Genomic DNA, 16,222 nt, shown 5'->3' on the forward strand with positions numbered 1-16,222 from the left:
GGCTGGCTGACGCTTCCATGCGCGGCGCTGGATGGCCGACTGGCACGCTCAACCGCCCAAAAGCATTTCGACAATGGCCTCATCCGCAGTCATCGTTGTGAGAACTCGAACTTTTGGAACGTGTCTCGTCACGACGTCTTGTCATCTCTCTCTCTAGGCCAAAGAGTGCAAAGTGGTCATCGTAGACGCAAGCTCGTGAAGGACCTGCCTGACTTTTGGTATGCTGAGCGACTCTTTCACGATGCTGCTGCCAGTGACATCGGCGATGTGGAACATTCTCTAGAATTGTCATCATCGACCAATCTTCCAATCATCCCTAAAAGCACCACGTAGATGACCATCTCGCCGTCGGACGCCTTCTCGCTGGGCTTGCTTTGTTTATCTGTCGAGCGAGAAAAGGCAGGCATGCGGGACGCCTCTCGAACCACGGGTTCGAGTGTTTGGTTCTTCTGGTCACGTCAAATGTATGGCAGCCAGGCACGCCACCTTTTTCACTTTGAGGCGGAACTTGGAGTGGAAGTGATGTGTCTGGCTGGTCGATTGGCTGGACTGACTCTACCGAAAAAGCTCCATTGGCTTCCTGCAGCAACAGAGTTGGGATGCTCTTGGCGTATGTGATTGATACGATGGCCGTCTTTCCTCCAAGTCCGAAAAGAGTCGCTGAAGAAGATTTCCGGAAAATACAGCAATCTGCGCTGTATCTGCCACCAAGGCTTTGCACTGAACTTTGCTCCCAAACCAATTGCGTAGCCACACGACTCGGATAAAGTTTGCAAAAGAGGCCAGTCACAGCGAAATCCAGGTAGGAGAATCGTTAAAGCGCGATCCGCTCCTCAGTCCAGAAAAGATAGAACGCGCGGCCGCTCCGTTGGTAATGGCCCAAATCCCAAATCCTCACACTGTACTCTCGAAGCAAGGGATGGTCGGATAGATCGATCGTGGAAGACGACCATTCAATGACAAACGAGCGAAAGGACAAGGCCGTGGCGTTGCTTCGCCCAAAAGTGGCCAGGCGGACGCCAGCGGCGATTCCGAACAAGCCATTGTGATGTGTGGTTGGCCCATTCTCGTCAGGGCGGTCAGTGATTGGCAGGTTGGCGGACCGCGACCAGGGACTCGCCAACTAGTGCTCGAATGGCTGGCCGTTTGCGGGAGGTCTTCCCCACGACTTGAGGCAGTGACTGGGAGAATTATTTCCCTTGATTCAATTTATCCAGGCGGGACCATGGTTACCTGAGGCGAGAGAGAGACACACACACAGACCCCGATCGCCCCTTGCTAGGAGCGCTCGTGGCTGAGTTGAATGCCATTGTCGTTGTCGTCGTTATCTGACCCTGACCCAGACCAAAGCTTAAAGTTGTGGCCCATTACTGTAGACCATTCTGCTCCAGATCTGTCGGTCCTTTCGCACAGTTTTAACACGGAAACTCCGCATCATCGTGTGTTCTGTGGCCGGCAATTTCCAATAGAGTGTGGCAGGCTCCCGTCCATCTAGCTGCAGCCTCACAGCCTGAAGACTCGGCAGACGTGACAAACTCGCTCAAAAAGTCCAAGTCACACAGCCATGAAGATACTGGTGGCTTGCAGGAGGTCCGGTTCGGACTAGAGGCTCCTAGTCGTGGCGGTAATGGCTGAACGCAGCCCAGAACGTTGGCCGGGAGGCTAGTGCGGTCTATCAGATAGTGGCGAAGCAACCTAATCGCCCGTGGACTCCGAAAAAATTGGATTGTGCCTGGTCGAGGGAACACAGCCGCGTGGTCAAGGATAGTTTGCCGTTGAAGGTACTTAAGGAATGAGCGTGGCAGCTCGTCTGCCTCCGAATCAGCATCGGATCTCATCTCCAGCTTTGCAACAGCCTTTCAAAAGCTTCTCAAAAAACCAATCTCGACCAGTCAACTTTCATCGACACCACCTCCTCTTCAACATGTCTACTACCAAGGGCGCCATGGCCACCACCACTGCTCTGCCCCCTGCTCTTACCCTGCGGGAGGAGAGCGGCTGGCGTCGTCGGGCCTCCGTCATGAGCATCAGCAGCATCGCATCTCGACGTTCCTCTCTGAGATCTGTCGCCAGCATCTTTTCCGTCTCAAGCAGCAACCCAGACAGCCCCACTGCCATGCGTGGGCCTGGCTCGCCCGAAGTCGCGAGCTTTCAAGAGGCCGAAGCCATGGGCCAGGGACGCAGAAAGAGTTACGTGCCCAAGCACGCCGCCCAGAGCTTTGTCAACAGCACGACCCTCGTGACGCCAATGCCTTCGAAGAGCGTCCCCAGTTCGCCTCTCAAGTCAAGCTTCCCAATGGCAGTCAAGGACAACAACGGCCTTTGGAACGTCGATTCCCCTCCTGAATCCGAGAATGAGGGCAAGGAGACGAAGAAGACGTACAGAAAAAGCTATTCAAGCGTGTACGGCTATGAGCGCTTGGTTCCTCAGGACGGCGATTTGTCTGGAGGTTTCGTTGCACAGTGATTGATTCTTGAGATTTGGGATAATTCGGAGTTTTGGAAAAACTTTTTTTTTGACATGGCGTTTGGGGTCTGTTCGACCCAAACTCTCCTTTGTGTCTGTCAAATGGAAGTACGACCTCAGGACGGCGTCAGGTGTTGAATTGGCCAATCGATTTGTCTCTGTAGGCGGTCATAGGATGCAACTATATTTTCATAATTTGAGCAAATTCTTTCCGAGTCGAACCTTGATTGTGACTTTTGAGGCTGACATGGTTTCGAATCAGACTGGCGGTTTGCTGCAGAGCTCTTGATCGGTATGATCACCAAGCTGGTGATGTTAGCAGGGTGAAAATTTCAAAGTTGATGCCAGTCAAGAGAGTTTGCCTGTGTGGATAATATTGACACGTGCTTAGTAACAACTGGTACAAATCACTTGGAAGGAGTATACCTCAGCTGAATTTGAGATTCTGGGCAAAATCATCTTGGTCGATCCAGAATTACTGGAAGAAAAGTCCCCATTCTCAAAAGCAACCGCTAGACGGACGGGCAGACGGCTGGTCAATGAAGTCTATATTGTACAATGTACATCTCGTACATCCGCCAGCCTCAAAGCCGAGCACGACGGAGTCTTGATCAGTCGCGGCCACCTCCGCTGCGCCGTTTTGTCGTCCAGATTAAAGTTCTAGCGTGCCCACCGTCGCGGTATTGTAGATACAGCGCGAGCTCTTTCGTCTATTTCTCCTCGGCCTTGGCCTTCAGGAAGGCCTCCAGGTCAAACTTGGGGTCCTCGGGGTTCGTGATGACTGCGAAAACAAGAATCAGCCATCCGATTGCAGAGGTGCTGATTTCTGTGCCGCAACTGTGCGACGCCACGGGGCCACTTACGTCCGCTCGACTTGCCCGAGAATGCGGCCTGCCTTCTGCTGTATTCCTCCTTGGCCTTCTTGATCAGCTCCTCCTTGTGCGCGTATTCCTGGTTGATCTGGTCGAGCTTGTCCTTTGCGGAAATCTTGGACTGGTGGTAGATGCCGTAGAAGACGCCGAGTCCGAGCGCTGACCACCGAAGGACCTGGCAAAGCTTATCAGCGGGCTGCAATCATCGCAGAGGGACCGTCGGACGAGTTGGAAAGCGTCGACGGGGTTGCGGGAGCGGTAGCGGAGCGGGAAAGCGTACGTTGACCCCCGTGGATGCCATGGTGACGAAATCGCGCGAGAAAAGACGGACGAGAGGGAGCCGACAGGTCAATTGAAGGGCCCGCGGTGTATGTCGGCGGAGCAGGTGACGGGAGGGAGGAGCGAGGATGTCGTGGTGCTGTTGATGCAACGACGAGCAGCTTTTCCAGCGCGTGGGCGGCAGAAGTTCAACGCAGCATGCGACTTTCGCGGTCTTTCCCGAGCCGGTTGCTTGGCTTAATCATCCGTGGGCTCATCCTTGTCACCGCCGCGAGACCCTCTCTGAGCTGTTTACTCGCACCCAACCTGTCCACTCGCACTCATTATTGCGAATTCCTCCTCTCCAATCCCGCATGAGTCGCGCGTCCATGCGCCGCCTGCTTGTCCACCGCCGACCTTCTTGAACGCAGCAATATCATCTCTCTCTCTGCCCAAAGAACGGCCACCATGTCGGATCCTTCTTCGACGATGCAGCAGCGCCGGGATGAAATCCTGGCCAAGAAGGCCAAGCTGGCTGAGCTTAAGCGGCAGCGCGAGATGCGCCAGAAGGAGTTTACTCAGAGCCGCCAGAGCATGTCGGACGCGTCTGATGTACGGCCTTCGCGTCAGTCCTCTACAAACACAGCTAATATACTGTTTCCCAGCTAGTGTCGCCTACCCCAAGCCGAGCCGACAGCAGACGCGAACTGGACAATCTGATTCAAAGCTTGGTGGGCGAAAGCAGACCAGGCTCAGGAGGACCAAGAGACCCATCATCGCCGACTGGTGGAAGAAGCAGGCCCACGTCAGTCATCAGCGCAAGCCAGTTGTCGAGTGCCGTCGGAGACGCCATCGAAACAGCCAGCAGTCCCGCAACCGTCCAAACGACGACAAACGTACCGCAGCCTCTCTCCATTGCTCCGCTCACGACCGTCTATGAGGCACCGTCGACGCCCAAGCCCGAAATCATCACATATAGCAAAGGCGTGCAGACGACAGAACCATGGTCACCGCCGAAAAGGCGCCAGTCAGAATCGGACGGGGAGACTGAAAACCATGGCCCGGACTGGTCTCCATCAAAGGCGAAGAGATCGAGTAAGCGATGGAGCAGGATAGACCGTCTCCGAGACGAAGAATTGCGCCAGAACATCCGCAAAGAAATTGAAGACGAATTGAAGGCTTTGCAAGATGGTAAGGACGCTGGGGTAGCAACATCGACTGAGCCAAATTTCCCGGCAAGACAATTGACGGACGAGGAGCTCAATGCCGTTACTGGATCTGACGACTTTTTTGACTTTGTGGAAAGGTCGACAAAGGTGATTGAGAGGGCTTTGGAGGAAGAATATGATCTCCTCACCGACTATGCCATGGCCGGCATGGAGGATGTAGATGAAGACGATGATGGGTTTGGCAATGCCAAAGGTAAAAAGGGTCGGAGGATACGTGAGATCACGCAGTTTTACGACGAACGGTGGAGCAAAAAGAGAATGATTAGTGACCTGAATTTCTCCCAAAAGGTATGCATTTTCTGCAAGGACCAGAAAACAGAATAGCTGACTGCATGAAGTTCCCCGAACTTGTCCTGGCATCCTACACCAAGAATCCCTCTGCACCCCATGACCCCGATGGACTCGTTCAAATCTGGAATATGCACATGCAAGACCGCCCAGAGTACATTTTCCACGCGCAGTCCGACATTCTCACGGCGCATTTCTCGCCCTTCCACCCCAATCTCATCATTGGTGGCGCCTACAGTGGTCAGGTGCTGTTGTGGGATACGAGAGCCAAGTCCGCGCCGGTGCAAAAGACTCCCCTGACAGGATCTGGTCACACCCACCCCGTCTACAGCATTGAAATTGTAGGCACACAAAACGCCAACAACATCATTTCATGTTCGACCGACGGCGTGGTCTGCGGCTGGACAGTCGACATGCTCTCACAGCCTCAAGAATTTCTCGAACTCATGTCTCCCCCACCGGCCAAGACCGAAGATCTAGCGCCCACATGCATTGCGTTCCCGCAGTCAGACCCAACCTATTTCCTCGCAGGTACCGAAGAAGGCTCCATTTACCCATGCCACCGTTACGACCGTGCAGGCGCCAAGGCTGGTGTCGATACGCGTGTCTTATACCGTGGACATGCGGCACCTGTCATGAGCCTCGACTTCCATCCCGCCCGCGGACCCATCGACTTGGGAGACCTGGTCCTCTCCTCGAGCTTGGACTGGAGCGTCAAGCTGTGGAAAGTGCGGCCACCAGCGGCCACAGCGTCGACCATCAGCATCACAGGAGCCCCAGCACCACAGGCGCCTCTGTACGAGTTTGTCCGCGAGGACCTGGTCTACGACGCACGATGGAGCCCGGTGCGGCCGGGCGTGTTTGCACTCGTCGACGGCGCCGGCAGCGTCGAGGTGTGGGACATCAACGTCGACGTCGAAGTGCCCGTGGCGAAGACGACGCCCAGCGACAAGCGCGGCGCCAGCCTCATGGCCCGCAGCCTCAACAAGGTGGCGTGGGAGCGCAACGAGGGTAAACGCCTGGCGACGGGCGGCCTTGACGGCGTCGTCACCATGTTCGAGGTCCGCGGCGACTTGGGTGGGCAGGACAACCTGCGCCAGGAGGAGTGGACCGGGGTCAAGCGCTTCGTGCAGCGCTTGGATACCGTTGGTGGTGGCATGGGCGCGAATGCTAACGGCGTTGCGTCGAGGTGAAGTCGTGACTGTTGAGGCTGGAGGGCGAGAGGACACCTGGTGTCAAGGAGACTGCTAGTCAAGGAGCGTCCCAGAACAAGGTACCGGTAGAGACGGATGCAAACGAGTTGGTACGAAATGGTCTTGATGAATTCTTTCATGTACAACGAATTGGACGGTCGATGGATGGATGGATACGATTCTTCCTGCTCTGCTATTTTTCTTTCTGCTGTTCAAATTCTCTCTCCTTCGCTGTACTACTGTATGCATGTACGCCCGCGATGAATGTCGCATTCTTGTTTCTCTTCTCTTCATGATGACGGCGGTAGACAAATGGGTGGTGGTGGATTTGTCACAGAACGTGAAGTTTTCATGGTCATCCTGTTGTTTCTGTCACTAGATGTGTTGGTATGGACAGATGAACGGGCTGGGCTGGTGGGCCATCTTGGTCACCCTTCCATCGTCCCAGACACTGCAGCTGGACATCTTAGACTCCACACGCCCAGCGAATGAACGCTCCCAAGGTGGGAACCCTCGTCTTTGGGCCACGTACCTATGTGTGAAAGCGTTGACATAAGCCAGCCCACAGACGTTCATCCCAGATCTCATAAAGCCGGGATTACGCCATTCGGACATGCGGTTCTGCGATGAGGAATGGTGATGTGAGCACCTACATAGAGGTTGAAGGGTCGATAAGCGCCGAAATTACGCCTTTAGGTTGTCGTGTGGTGTGGGAGGAATCGACCTACGGGTTGGGAGATGTATTTGAAGATTGGGGTGGAGCGTAGGAGAAGGAAAGAAGGAAGGCGCGAGGAATATATGGGAGTGTCATGTGTTGGACATGGCCGTCCCATTAATATTTTCTGCATCTGCCTTCACGTGCATTTGAAAATGTGTCTGGAGACTGACATGAGGTTGACATTCTACATGTGAAGGATCAATGCATTTTGCAATCTACTCATAGCTAGAAGACCTAGGGAGTCTCAGGTAGGTCAATCGTATAGCAGTGTAAATGGCATAAGTGGGTAGTCCAGGCCAAGGTATATCCAGAAAGACAACCTTTTCGTCATCATCTTCTCCTCGTTTCCTCCTTTTCTCCGCTCGCTTCGCTTCGCTTCGATTCGTCGTCATCAGGCAGGGGAGAGTGAGGAAGAGAACCAATAACGGACGGAAAAACGACAAGACAACTACAGTCCACGGACACCAACTTCAATCAGGTCTTGCCTTAGAAACGGGCCAATCGACAGAGAAACAAACACGACACCCGCCAATCGAACAAAAAATGACTGCTTTGGACTTAAACAAGGCTCTACCACAACTCCACCATTCACTCACTGACGAGCTGACCAAACCCACACGCCCACCGCACGAAATCATCACGACGACATTAACGAAAAATGCTTTGATTTTGGTTGACCGACCCAAACGAGGTACTCACGTGCCCGCCTGCCTTGTCTACTCGTTCAACTGGACGTAGTTGGCCGGGAAGAGACCGGCCTTGCCGCCGTACTCGCCAAACCACCAGTCCTCATCGGGAAATTCCTGCATTGCGTGTCAGCGAAATGGTGCGCGACAAAGTATGGAGTCGTAATTCTTACAATTCCTTGGATAGTCGCGCCGTCGGGAAAGCTCAACTCATTGTCCTCGGCTGCCTCGTAATCGTAAAGCGCCGTCGCAGTAGCGCCCTTGGTAGCCGCCGCCGCGGGGGCAGCCGGCGCAGCAGGAGGAGCGACGGGAGCGGGAGCGGCCGCGGGAGCCGGCACAGCCGCTGCAGGTTCCGGCTCGTCTTCGACCAACTCGACGTAGTTGCTTGGGAAGAGTCCCGTGTCGCCGCGCGAGTTCTGGCCCATCCACCAGTCTTCATCGACCATGTCGATATTGGAGATGACCTCGCCTTCGCGTAGCTCCAACTCGTTGTCCTCGGCTTTTTCGTAATCGAATTGCGCAACGGCCCGCTTGCCGCCGCTCTGAGTAGCTGTGTGGCCCGTGGCACCACCGAAAGATGATTGTGCAGCCGCCTGGCTCGCGCCACGGGCAGGGTCATGTTCTTCAACTTGAGGTTCTTCCTCCAAGTGGTGCTGCGCAGCGGCTGCGGCGATGGACGCAGCAGGGACAGGGTCTGGCTCGTAGCGCTCTTCGGGAGCCTCAATTTCCGGCTGAGCGATTCTCGCAACCGGCTGAGCAATGCGAATAGGGGAGCTTGCACGCACGTCCGGCTCAGGGGAGGGGCTGCGGGGTTGCGGTGGTGGTGGGGGAACAGCGACGTGCTCTTCCGCAGGCCTCTCCTCGGCTTGGCGGTGAGGCAGACCGGGGATGGGAACACCAGCACCTGCGTTGGGCTTGGTAGAGAGGTCCATCGGCGGCGGTGCAGCCTGGAAGCGATCCCGAATAGAGCCGAAGCCCCCGCTTGGGGAAGTTGGCTCTTCCCGCTGCGGATCGTCCTGACCTGTGCGCTGCGCGCTCAGATTGCTTGCTCCGGTGTGTGTGGTCTGAACGGGTGCCCATGACTTTCCGGCGTATCCGCTCTTCCATCCACCAGAGCCACTGGTCTGAGTTGCAATGGGTTGAGGAGGAGGCATAGTTTGTCCGGCACCACTGTTGCCACGTTCGCGCGCCTTCTTCTCCGCCCAAATCTGGGCCGGAGTCTTTCCACCCTCATCAGCAAATGTCTTGCTGGCAGCTCCAACAGTCGGCGCATGGGCAGAGGGCTTCGGTGCAAAGGCAGGAGCTGGAGGCTTAGTGCCAGTGAACGAGTTGCCACCGCCGAATTTATTGGCAACCTTTGGCTTGGGCAAGGTAGTCAATCGTTCAGACTGGTTGAATGCCGCCGATCGCTCAGAGAGGGATTTGGGCGCTTCGGATTCTGCACCTCCTGAGGAGCCCGTGGCGGCAGGTGACAAGTTCGCCGCGGGAGAGCCGGAGGGACCCTGAGCCTTGGCGCGGATGGCCGCAATGTCGACCTTTCCAACAGGTTCGTAGGAGCCCTTGACTGGAATAGGACGGTCATCTTTCAGGCTTCCGGAATCGGCGGCTTGCTTGCGGATGGCAGCAATGTCAACTTTGCCAACTGGCTGGTATCCACCCTTGACTACGTCAGGAGCGCCCTCGCCCCTTGGCCCGGCAGTCCGGGTAGCATCCGCGTTTTGCTTGGTGATTTCGGCAAGGTTGACCTTGGTGGGCTTGTAGGCCGACTCGACCTTTTCCAATTGTGTCCTGGTCACTGGGGGAGCGTCTGCGCCCCACCCGTCGTCGTCCACATTGTTGTTGGTCGCGGGAGCACCGCGAGACCGGGCAAGAGGATTGAAGCCACCGCTGATGACTCCTCCAGTCCTTGTGGGAGTGAAAACGGGCTTCGTGGCGACAGGAGGCGTGGGCCTGCTTGCCGAAGGTGCAGGTTTAGCGTCTCCAGCCGAGTACTTGGCACCAGACGCGTCAGCGACCTTTGAGATGATGCCTTCGGGATCCAGGGCGCTCTCGTTGCGCGCGGTTATTTGGACGTGGTAGCCCTGTGGGACAAGTCAGCAATGTGCCATTGGTGGACAGCCGGGGCGACAAACGTGGAGCAGCTTGGAGACTGCGGCGAGATGGCTTGTGAAGTAGCCCTTGGTCCTTTCAGGTACACCCTCTCCGCACTACCCAGAGGTTAGTGGAGCTCCAGAAGCTGGCGTTGTGCGCTACGCACCCATGCTATCAAGACATTCTTGGACAAGCCAGTGTTGGGGTCCTTGACTTTGACAAAGGCGAACTGGATGCGTCCGTCGGAGAATTCTTCGATCAGGTCGGCCAAGTCACCCTCTGGGAAAGAAACAGGAGGTCAGCCGGGGATAACATGGCCTTGCGACGGGATAGGAAGGCTCACCTCCAGTGCTCTGGACCTTCAAGACGCTCTCCTTTCCGGTGTCTGCCTGAAAAGCATTGGCCAGGGGAGCAGAGACGGAGAAGACAGCCCATTGTCCGTAGGTGGGGGAGTTGGCGGCGGGACCAGAGGGCGGAGGGGCAGAGACGACAGACTGGTAGCTCCGGGAAATGGTGGGACCGTTGGTGGACAGATTGAGGGTAGCCATGATGGCAAGCTACGTAGCGTTGGGCAAGCCGCTCGAGCGGACGAGGGGCGGCCGGGGAGCTTTTGGAGCGCGAGGGCGGGCAAGGCTACGAGGCGCCGCAATGAGGGGAAGGCAACGGGGAGACGTTGGTGAATGGAAACGGCACAGTGGGATTGGAGTGTGCAGCGCAGCAAGCGGGAGGATGGTGTTGGGTGGATGTCGTGGGTAGGTACAGTACATGTAGGGCAAGGCGTGCGGTGCGGGCTGACATGGGCGCCTGGGCTGGCTGTGCTTGGCCGTCATCAGCAGACATCGCCGGGTACGTGGTAGGTAGGCAGGTAGGTGTGTAGGTCGCCTGGCGCGCTCGACGGCCATTGGCCGCTTCGTCTTTTCGCCTGCACCCGACAGCAACGGGGAACCATGATCGCCCTCTTGTTCTTTTGAACTGAACCCTCCCTCCTTCTCCTCACCTGTCATCCCTGTCCGCCTGATCCCCTCCATATCAACCTCCATTCTCTCTCCCCCTCTCCCTCCCTCTCTCTCTCATCGCTCGTCATCTCAACTCTGCCGCCACGAGCGCTGCCCCTGTCTTCTTCCACATGCAACACCTCTAACACCACCGAGCTCAAGGCCATGGAGCGGCTGTCAGCCAACGCCGAGAGCCACAGCTCCTCCCGCCCTCGCCGCGACTCGTCGCCCACCCTGGAAAATGTAGTCCCCTACTCCAAGCGCAAGGCTGATGGCGCCCATGTCGCGTCGCAGAAGAGACGTAGGCTCGACCTGCCTACGTCCTCGGTTCCCTCTGTCGCTCGTCTGCCTTGGCAGGTCTGGCAGCATGTCTTTCTTTACCTCCATCCTGTCACTCTTGGTCGACTGCTGCGAGTCAACCGTGCTTTCTATACCCTCCTCACAAGCGTTGATGAACCCTCCAGTGGTTCACAGCATCTTTCCGCCCTACCTGTCCTCAGCTCCAACTTCATCTGGCTTTCTGCGCGCAAAATTCATTTTCCTACTTTTCCAAGACCCCTCATGGACATGTCCGAGCTGGCCATGTGGCGCTTGCTGGGGGGTCGCCGCTGTCAATTTTGCGCCAAGACTTCGCGCCATGATCAGTCGTGGGCCGTCAAGTCTGCGTTTGAAGATGGACCAGGGTTAGATGGTGTCCGCATAGTCTGGCCGTTTGGAGTCCGAGTCTGTGGTAGATGCTTGGAGGCCCACTCCCAGACGGTTTGTCGGCTCGCCCAAACTAATTTGCACCCGTCCCCTCTGACTGCCTTGTAGGAACAGTCTCTGCTCTTTGCCGTCAATAGTGCCCTTCTCGCCGCCCTGCCCTACGTTTTTGTCAATCAGCATCTTCACGTCGTCCCTTCCACCGTCATAGGCTCAACGTCTTCCATTCCACCAAGCGTCAAAATCGCAAAGTGGTATTGGCGGGACCACGTTCGCGACATTCAACGCCAATTTGACGAAGCTCGCTCCCTTGGTCCTGCCGCAGGTGAAGAGTGGTTGAAAGGACTTGAAGATGTGGGAAGACAGAGACTCGTTGATGCAGAGCGATGGGAACGCTGGGAGCGCACCAGAGGCATGCAAGAATCGGGAACGAGCAACAGCAAAAGCAATTCACCCGCACCATTACCTCTGTCAAACGGCCACCAGGGGCAATCGTCGCCGTTCCAAATGGCGCGGCAACTCCCAATGAATGGTGTTCCTAGGGCTGTCACAGGTAAGCCGTGTTTTTCGTTGATACGTCGATCATTGCCACCACATGGATGGACATTTCCTACAAGTATATTTCCTACGATTCTGAAGTTCTAGTGCTCTGCCCGGACACTAACCAACTTCAAACAAGCTGCCCAATATGCGCAACAGTACTCTGGTCCTTCTACAGACCGTCACATGTCCCCTCAAAATGCACCTTCGGGCGTCACTCAACGTTTTCGACCCGAGAGAAACATTCGCGATGCAAATGAGGCGAAAGCGGCTCGTAAAAACGAGATTGAGCGCAGGTGTCAGGATTTTGATCCCCCGCTCCTTACCAATGTGCTTCGCCACATGAAAGCTTTCCAGGCTGCCTGTCAGATTTCTGCGCCATTGACCGAAAAGGCATGGGAAATGCTCAAGCCACGCTTGGAAGCCGAAAGAAAAGGAGCAGAGGATGTCGAACACGAACGCGCCGCTCAGATGGCTACTTTGCAAATCAAACTCGAGGATCGCCGTCACCAAGACGCCAGCCTCAAGGAAGTGCGCGAGGTACTCGAGCGTGAGTGGGAAGAGGTCCAAAGGCCAGTTCGTGAACGCCTTGGAGAATATGCCGATGAGATTATCCAGCGCGACTGGGCCGAAGGACGCCGAATCACAAAGGAAAATTGTCCACAGTTTGCAGCCGAGCTTCTCATGGAGGTTCGCAGCAGGTTCTACGCCGATCAAGCCCGGGAGGACGACGCCGCGCTTGTCGCAGGACAGGAAATCAAAGACGACCCGCCCACTGGACCCCCTACCAGGCGGCTTATACTGGAAAATATGAAATGGGTATTCGATAACAAGGTCAAGCCGCGAACTGAACAATATCGCAAGGAACTCTTCTTGTGCAGTGGCGATGGCTGTGAAGGCAACCCGAAATGGTACGGCTTTGAAGGGATAATCCAGCACTTTGGAGCAAAACACACCACCTTGTTCAGCGTCGGCAACGTTGTTGTTTGTTGGAAAGAGGCTGATTGGCCAGAGGAGCCACCTTTTCATCCGGATCCTGCGAGAGCCCGTCACGGCTTTTACAACAACGGTATTACCCCGTCTGGTCCAGCCCATTTGCCGCACCCCTATCCTTACCCTTATCCTGGCTACGTTGCAGGTCCCGTCGGGGCACCTTCCATATCTCATACACCACATCCACTTTCTCAGAATAGCCCTGTGCCCTTTGGACAATATGGTCAACCGACTGGACCTTTTCCACCACCGCAAGCGCCTCCTCTTGCTCCATTTTACGGTCCACCGGGCCCTCATTCGCAATCCTTTGCTCCGCCCCCAGGACCAGTGCCCGCATATGCCGTTCCACCTCAGGTTCCATGGCAAGATGGCTCATACTCTCATGATGTTCCTCAGCAATTCCAAGGGCCCATCCACTCTCCGACTGGCACGAACTTTGCGCCCCCGACCGGCCCTGTCGCACATGGTGATTCTGTAGCTCTGCGTTATGGTGCTCCTGCAGCGGTCGTACCAGGTTCGTATGGTTCGGTCCATGGCAGGCCTCCATATGATCCCCCAGCTACCTCTGTTGCAACAACCGATGGATCCTCCGCGCCAAAAATCTACCAGGATCAAATCCAAGCATTCGTCGACGTCGCACGGGATCTTTGGACTTCCACATCAGGTATCAAGCACTTGACTCCAAGTGTGAGGCTCTCTGTGGTGATTTGTCATATTTTGTACCATTTCAATCTGCGTTTTGGCATTGAGCCAAGCTTAGATATCTTCGCTGACGCGCTTGATGCCCATCATTCCATGTACCCGATCAACGCGGTCTCGGGTCTTCGTTGCAAAGCCTGTGTGGTGGGACTTCAAAACCACGCTCCTCATATTCCTTCTTCCTTTCATGAACTGGAGAGGAACTTTCCAACTCTTTTGTCTTTGATTCTTCATTTCAAGTCTGAACACATCGGCGGAGTCGCTTCAAGTTCTCGTGAACAAAGTCCGGAATCCAGATACGACTGGAAGAAGGATATGATTGATCTTCCGGAAGAAGCAGCGATCTCTGCACTCATTCAATCGCCGGGCATGGATGATAACAAGCTTCGGATTATAGCAGATGCCTTTCCGAAATTATTCCCATCACCGTTGCCGCACATTGGCGTCGTTACCGAAGAGGAGCACACAGAGACCACCCGTCCGGCTGAAAACTTGAACGACTCTCAAATCTCTACAAGGCCTTCTGCACTGGCACCAGACAGGAACTTGATTGCGCAAGGGTCGCACTTGCGGTCTGCTCCTGCGACAGAACATGGCCTTGGCCGGTCACCAGCTTCTCGGTCTTCAACTCTTGCTCCTCCTCCGGTCTCCAGCGGAGTGATCGAACAACACGATGGTCAAAATCGGCTCCCAGAATCCCAAGATGAGTCAAGGCTGTCCCGGAGATATCATGACCGCTCCTTTAGCCCCCCAGCTGGGGATCGCAGAATGCGGGTGTACCTAGAGGAACCTGCATACTATGTAAGTTGAGTTGCCTATGATATGTTACATGGGTTCAAAGTAACCATCTTTCAGGTTTCGAGAGACTACCGAGACGTTAGAGACCGCGACTATGACAGAGCTTGGCGGGATCCCTATGGGCCACTAAGTCCAGCAGCTGTGCGCAGATATTCCCACTATGGTCGCATGTACGACGACGATTGGGAAAGGGCTCACGCATCAGATCGCTATTATCTCGAGCGAGAACAGGACCCTCGGGAGCGCGCGCCAACGAGGAGTGGACTCCGCTATCTGGACAGGCCAGAATTCAGTGCCGGACCATCGCAAGCCGAGAACTATGAATCTCGTCCAAGAGATTTTGAGAGAACCGACATGCGCACAATTTCTCGAGAGCCTCCAACCAGGACGTCTACAGCACCCAATGAAGAGGCCGATGCCGAGCGTTTCCTGAAAGACCTCGATAGGGACCAGGACCAATGGGCCCGCGGATACGTTTCTAGGGCCGCCCGGGATGAAGCGCGGGAAGACGCCGAAGATGGGATGCGCCAGCATTCGCGAGCTCCAGAAGAGCCAACAGCCCACCCCGTCGAAGATCTAAATGGGAACGGAGCAAATCCGAACGCTGACAGGCCTGGCGCTCTCAGTCGGAATGGCCGCGCAACCTTGAAGCTAGATCCAACGGCAGGACGTGTACAAGTACCGTTGGAGAGCCGAGACGAGGAGTACAGACCATCTGCACAATATGATCCTGAACCACGGCGCTACAACTACGGACCAGCGCGCTATCATAGGTATAACATGTATCATGAAGAACCATACTACGAACCTGAACGTCTGGTACGAGCACGCAGCAGTCGCTTCAGCCGCTACGAAGCCACGCGCAGACGCCTTGAGCAATCCAAGTCGCCTGCACGACAACCAACCGCACAGCCGGAGCGTCCTCCAGGTTCCCCCTCTCTTCCGCCACCTCCTTCCGAGAGAACTCGCGATGAGCCTCAGCCCCATGGCCGAGAGGCGCCTCCGCGTGATTACTATTACCGTTACGACGAACGTGACCGCTACTCCCAGCGTCCCCCATCTCCACTCCTCGACTACCGCTACACTGAAATAGCACCTTCACATCGTCCCGCCAGGTCTGGTCCCGCTTATGTCAACGAGTACGGCGAATATGTTGAGTACGTCCGCGTCCGCGACCCTTACCGCGACCCTTACCACACCGAGCACCGTCGCCGCTACATTCCCGAAGCACCAGCTGCACGGCCACCCGCGCCTCCTTCACACCGAGGCGGCGACCCGCGCCTCGCCAGGTACTACGAGTATGCCGAACACGACTTGCACGACCCTCGCGAGGCCGGCCGCTACGACTACCACCGCGGCGTTGTTGAGGATGAAATGCGCTACGCTTACGAGCGTGACCGAGACTACCGTGATCGCAGCGCATACTACGGGAGGCCAAGGGGTGTGGATGCGCCACCTGTGTCGAGAGGGAGGAAGACCGTCATTGAAAGGGATTTTGAGCGAGGAAGATACTCCAGGTCAGAATTTCACGGGCATTCAGTTGGACCGCCCGAGGCTGTGCCGCTTGCAGATGATCAGAGGGAGAGGGAAGAGAGGAGGGAGAGCGAGGTCGTCGCAGTGGCAGGAGGAGGTCGGGAAAGAGAGGATGGTGGCGAAGAGTGAGCGAAAGAGTGAGTGAGGGCTGGCGCAATGA

General features: G+C 55.9%; 5 protein-coding genes across 5 annotated transcripts; 3 read left to right on the top strand and 2 right to left on the bottom strand.

Moving 5' to 3' along the window:
- Window positions 1-1,545: 1,545 nt before the first annotated feature.
- IWZ02DRAFT_133833 (uncharacterized protein) lies at window positions 1,546-2,746 on the top strand. The gene has a single exon (XM_066761654.1). The coding sequence runs from the start codon at window positions 1,793-1,795 to the stop codon at window positions 2,465-2,467; it is 675 nt and encodes a 224-aa protein (XP_066626230.1). The 5' UTR covers window positions 1,546-1,792; the 3' UTR covers window positions 2,468-2,746.
- Window positions 2,747-3,177: 431 nt separating this feature from the next.
- Window positions 3,178-3,640, bottom strand: IWZ02DRAFT_487521 (ATP synthase E chain-domain-containing protein; the record flags this gene model as incomplete). Its single annotated transcript, XM_066769377.1, has 3 exons — window positions 3,178-3,248; window positions 3,331-3,514; window positions 3,620-3,640. The coding sequence occupies 3 exons, from the start codon at window positions 3,638-3,640 to the stop codon at window positions 3,178-3,180; spliced, it is 276 nt and encodes a 91-aa protein (XP_066626231.1).
- Window positions 3,641-4,086: 446 nt separating this feature from the next.
- On the top strand, window positions 4,087-7,315 carry IWZ02DRAFT_467605 (cytoplasmic dynein-like protein 1 intermediate chain 2; the record flags this gene model as incomplete). Its single annotated transcript, XM_066768572.1, has 4 exons — window positions 4,087-4,209; window positions 4,263-5,114; window positions 5,165-6,263; window positions 7,278-7,315. The coding sequence occupies 4 exons, from the start codon at window positions 4,087-4,089 to the stop codon at window positions 7,313-7,315; spliced, it is 2,112 nt and encodes a 703-aa protein (XP_066626232.1).
- Window positions 7,316-7,741: 426 nt separating this feature from the next.
- IWZ02DRAFT_487523 (uncharacterized protein) lies at window positions 7,742-10,350 on the bottom strand (the record flags this gene model as incomplete). The annotated part of the gene is made up of 5 exons (XM_066769378.1): window positions 7,742-7,828; window positions 7,885-9,792; window positions 9,844-9,918; window positions 9,969-10,081; window positions 10,146-10,350. 5 exons carry the CDS (start codon window positions 10,348-10,350, stop codon window positions 7,742-7,744), a joined length of 2,388 nt encoding a protein of 795 aa, XP_066626233.1.
- A 612-nt stretch (window positions 10,351-10,962) lies between these two features.
- Window positions 10,963-16,191, top strand: IWZ02DRAFT_430078 (uncharacterized protein; the record flags this gene model as incomplete). The annotated part of the gene is made up of 4 exons (XM_066766029.1): window positions 10,963-11,556; window positions 11,611-12,052; window positions 12,218-14,532; window positions 14,587-16,191. The coding sequence occupies 4 exons, from the start codon at window positions 10,963-10,965 to the stop codon at window positions 16,189-16,191; spliced, it is 4,956 nt and encodes a 1,651-aa protein (XP_066626234.1).
- Window positions 16,192-16,222: the final 31 nt, after the last annotated feature.

Source organism: Phyllosticta citriasiana (genome assembly GCF_038021145.1).
Source record: "Phyllosticta citriasiana strain CBS 120426 chromosome Unknown IWZ02scaffold_2, whole genome shotgun sequence".
NCBI lineage: Eukaryota > Fungi > Ascomycota > Dothideomycetes > Botryosphaeriales > Phyllostictaceae > Phyllosticta > Phyllosticta citriasiana.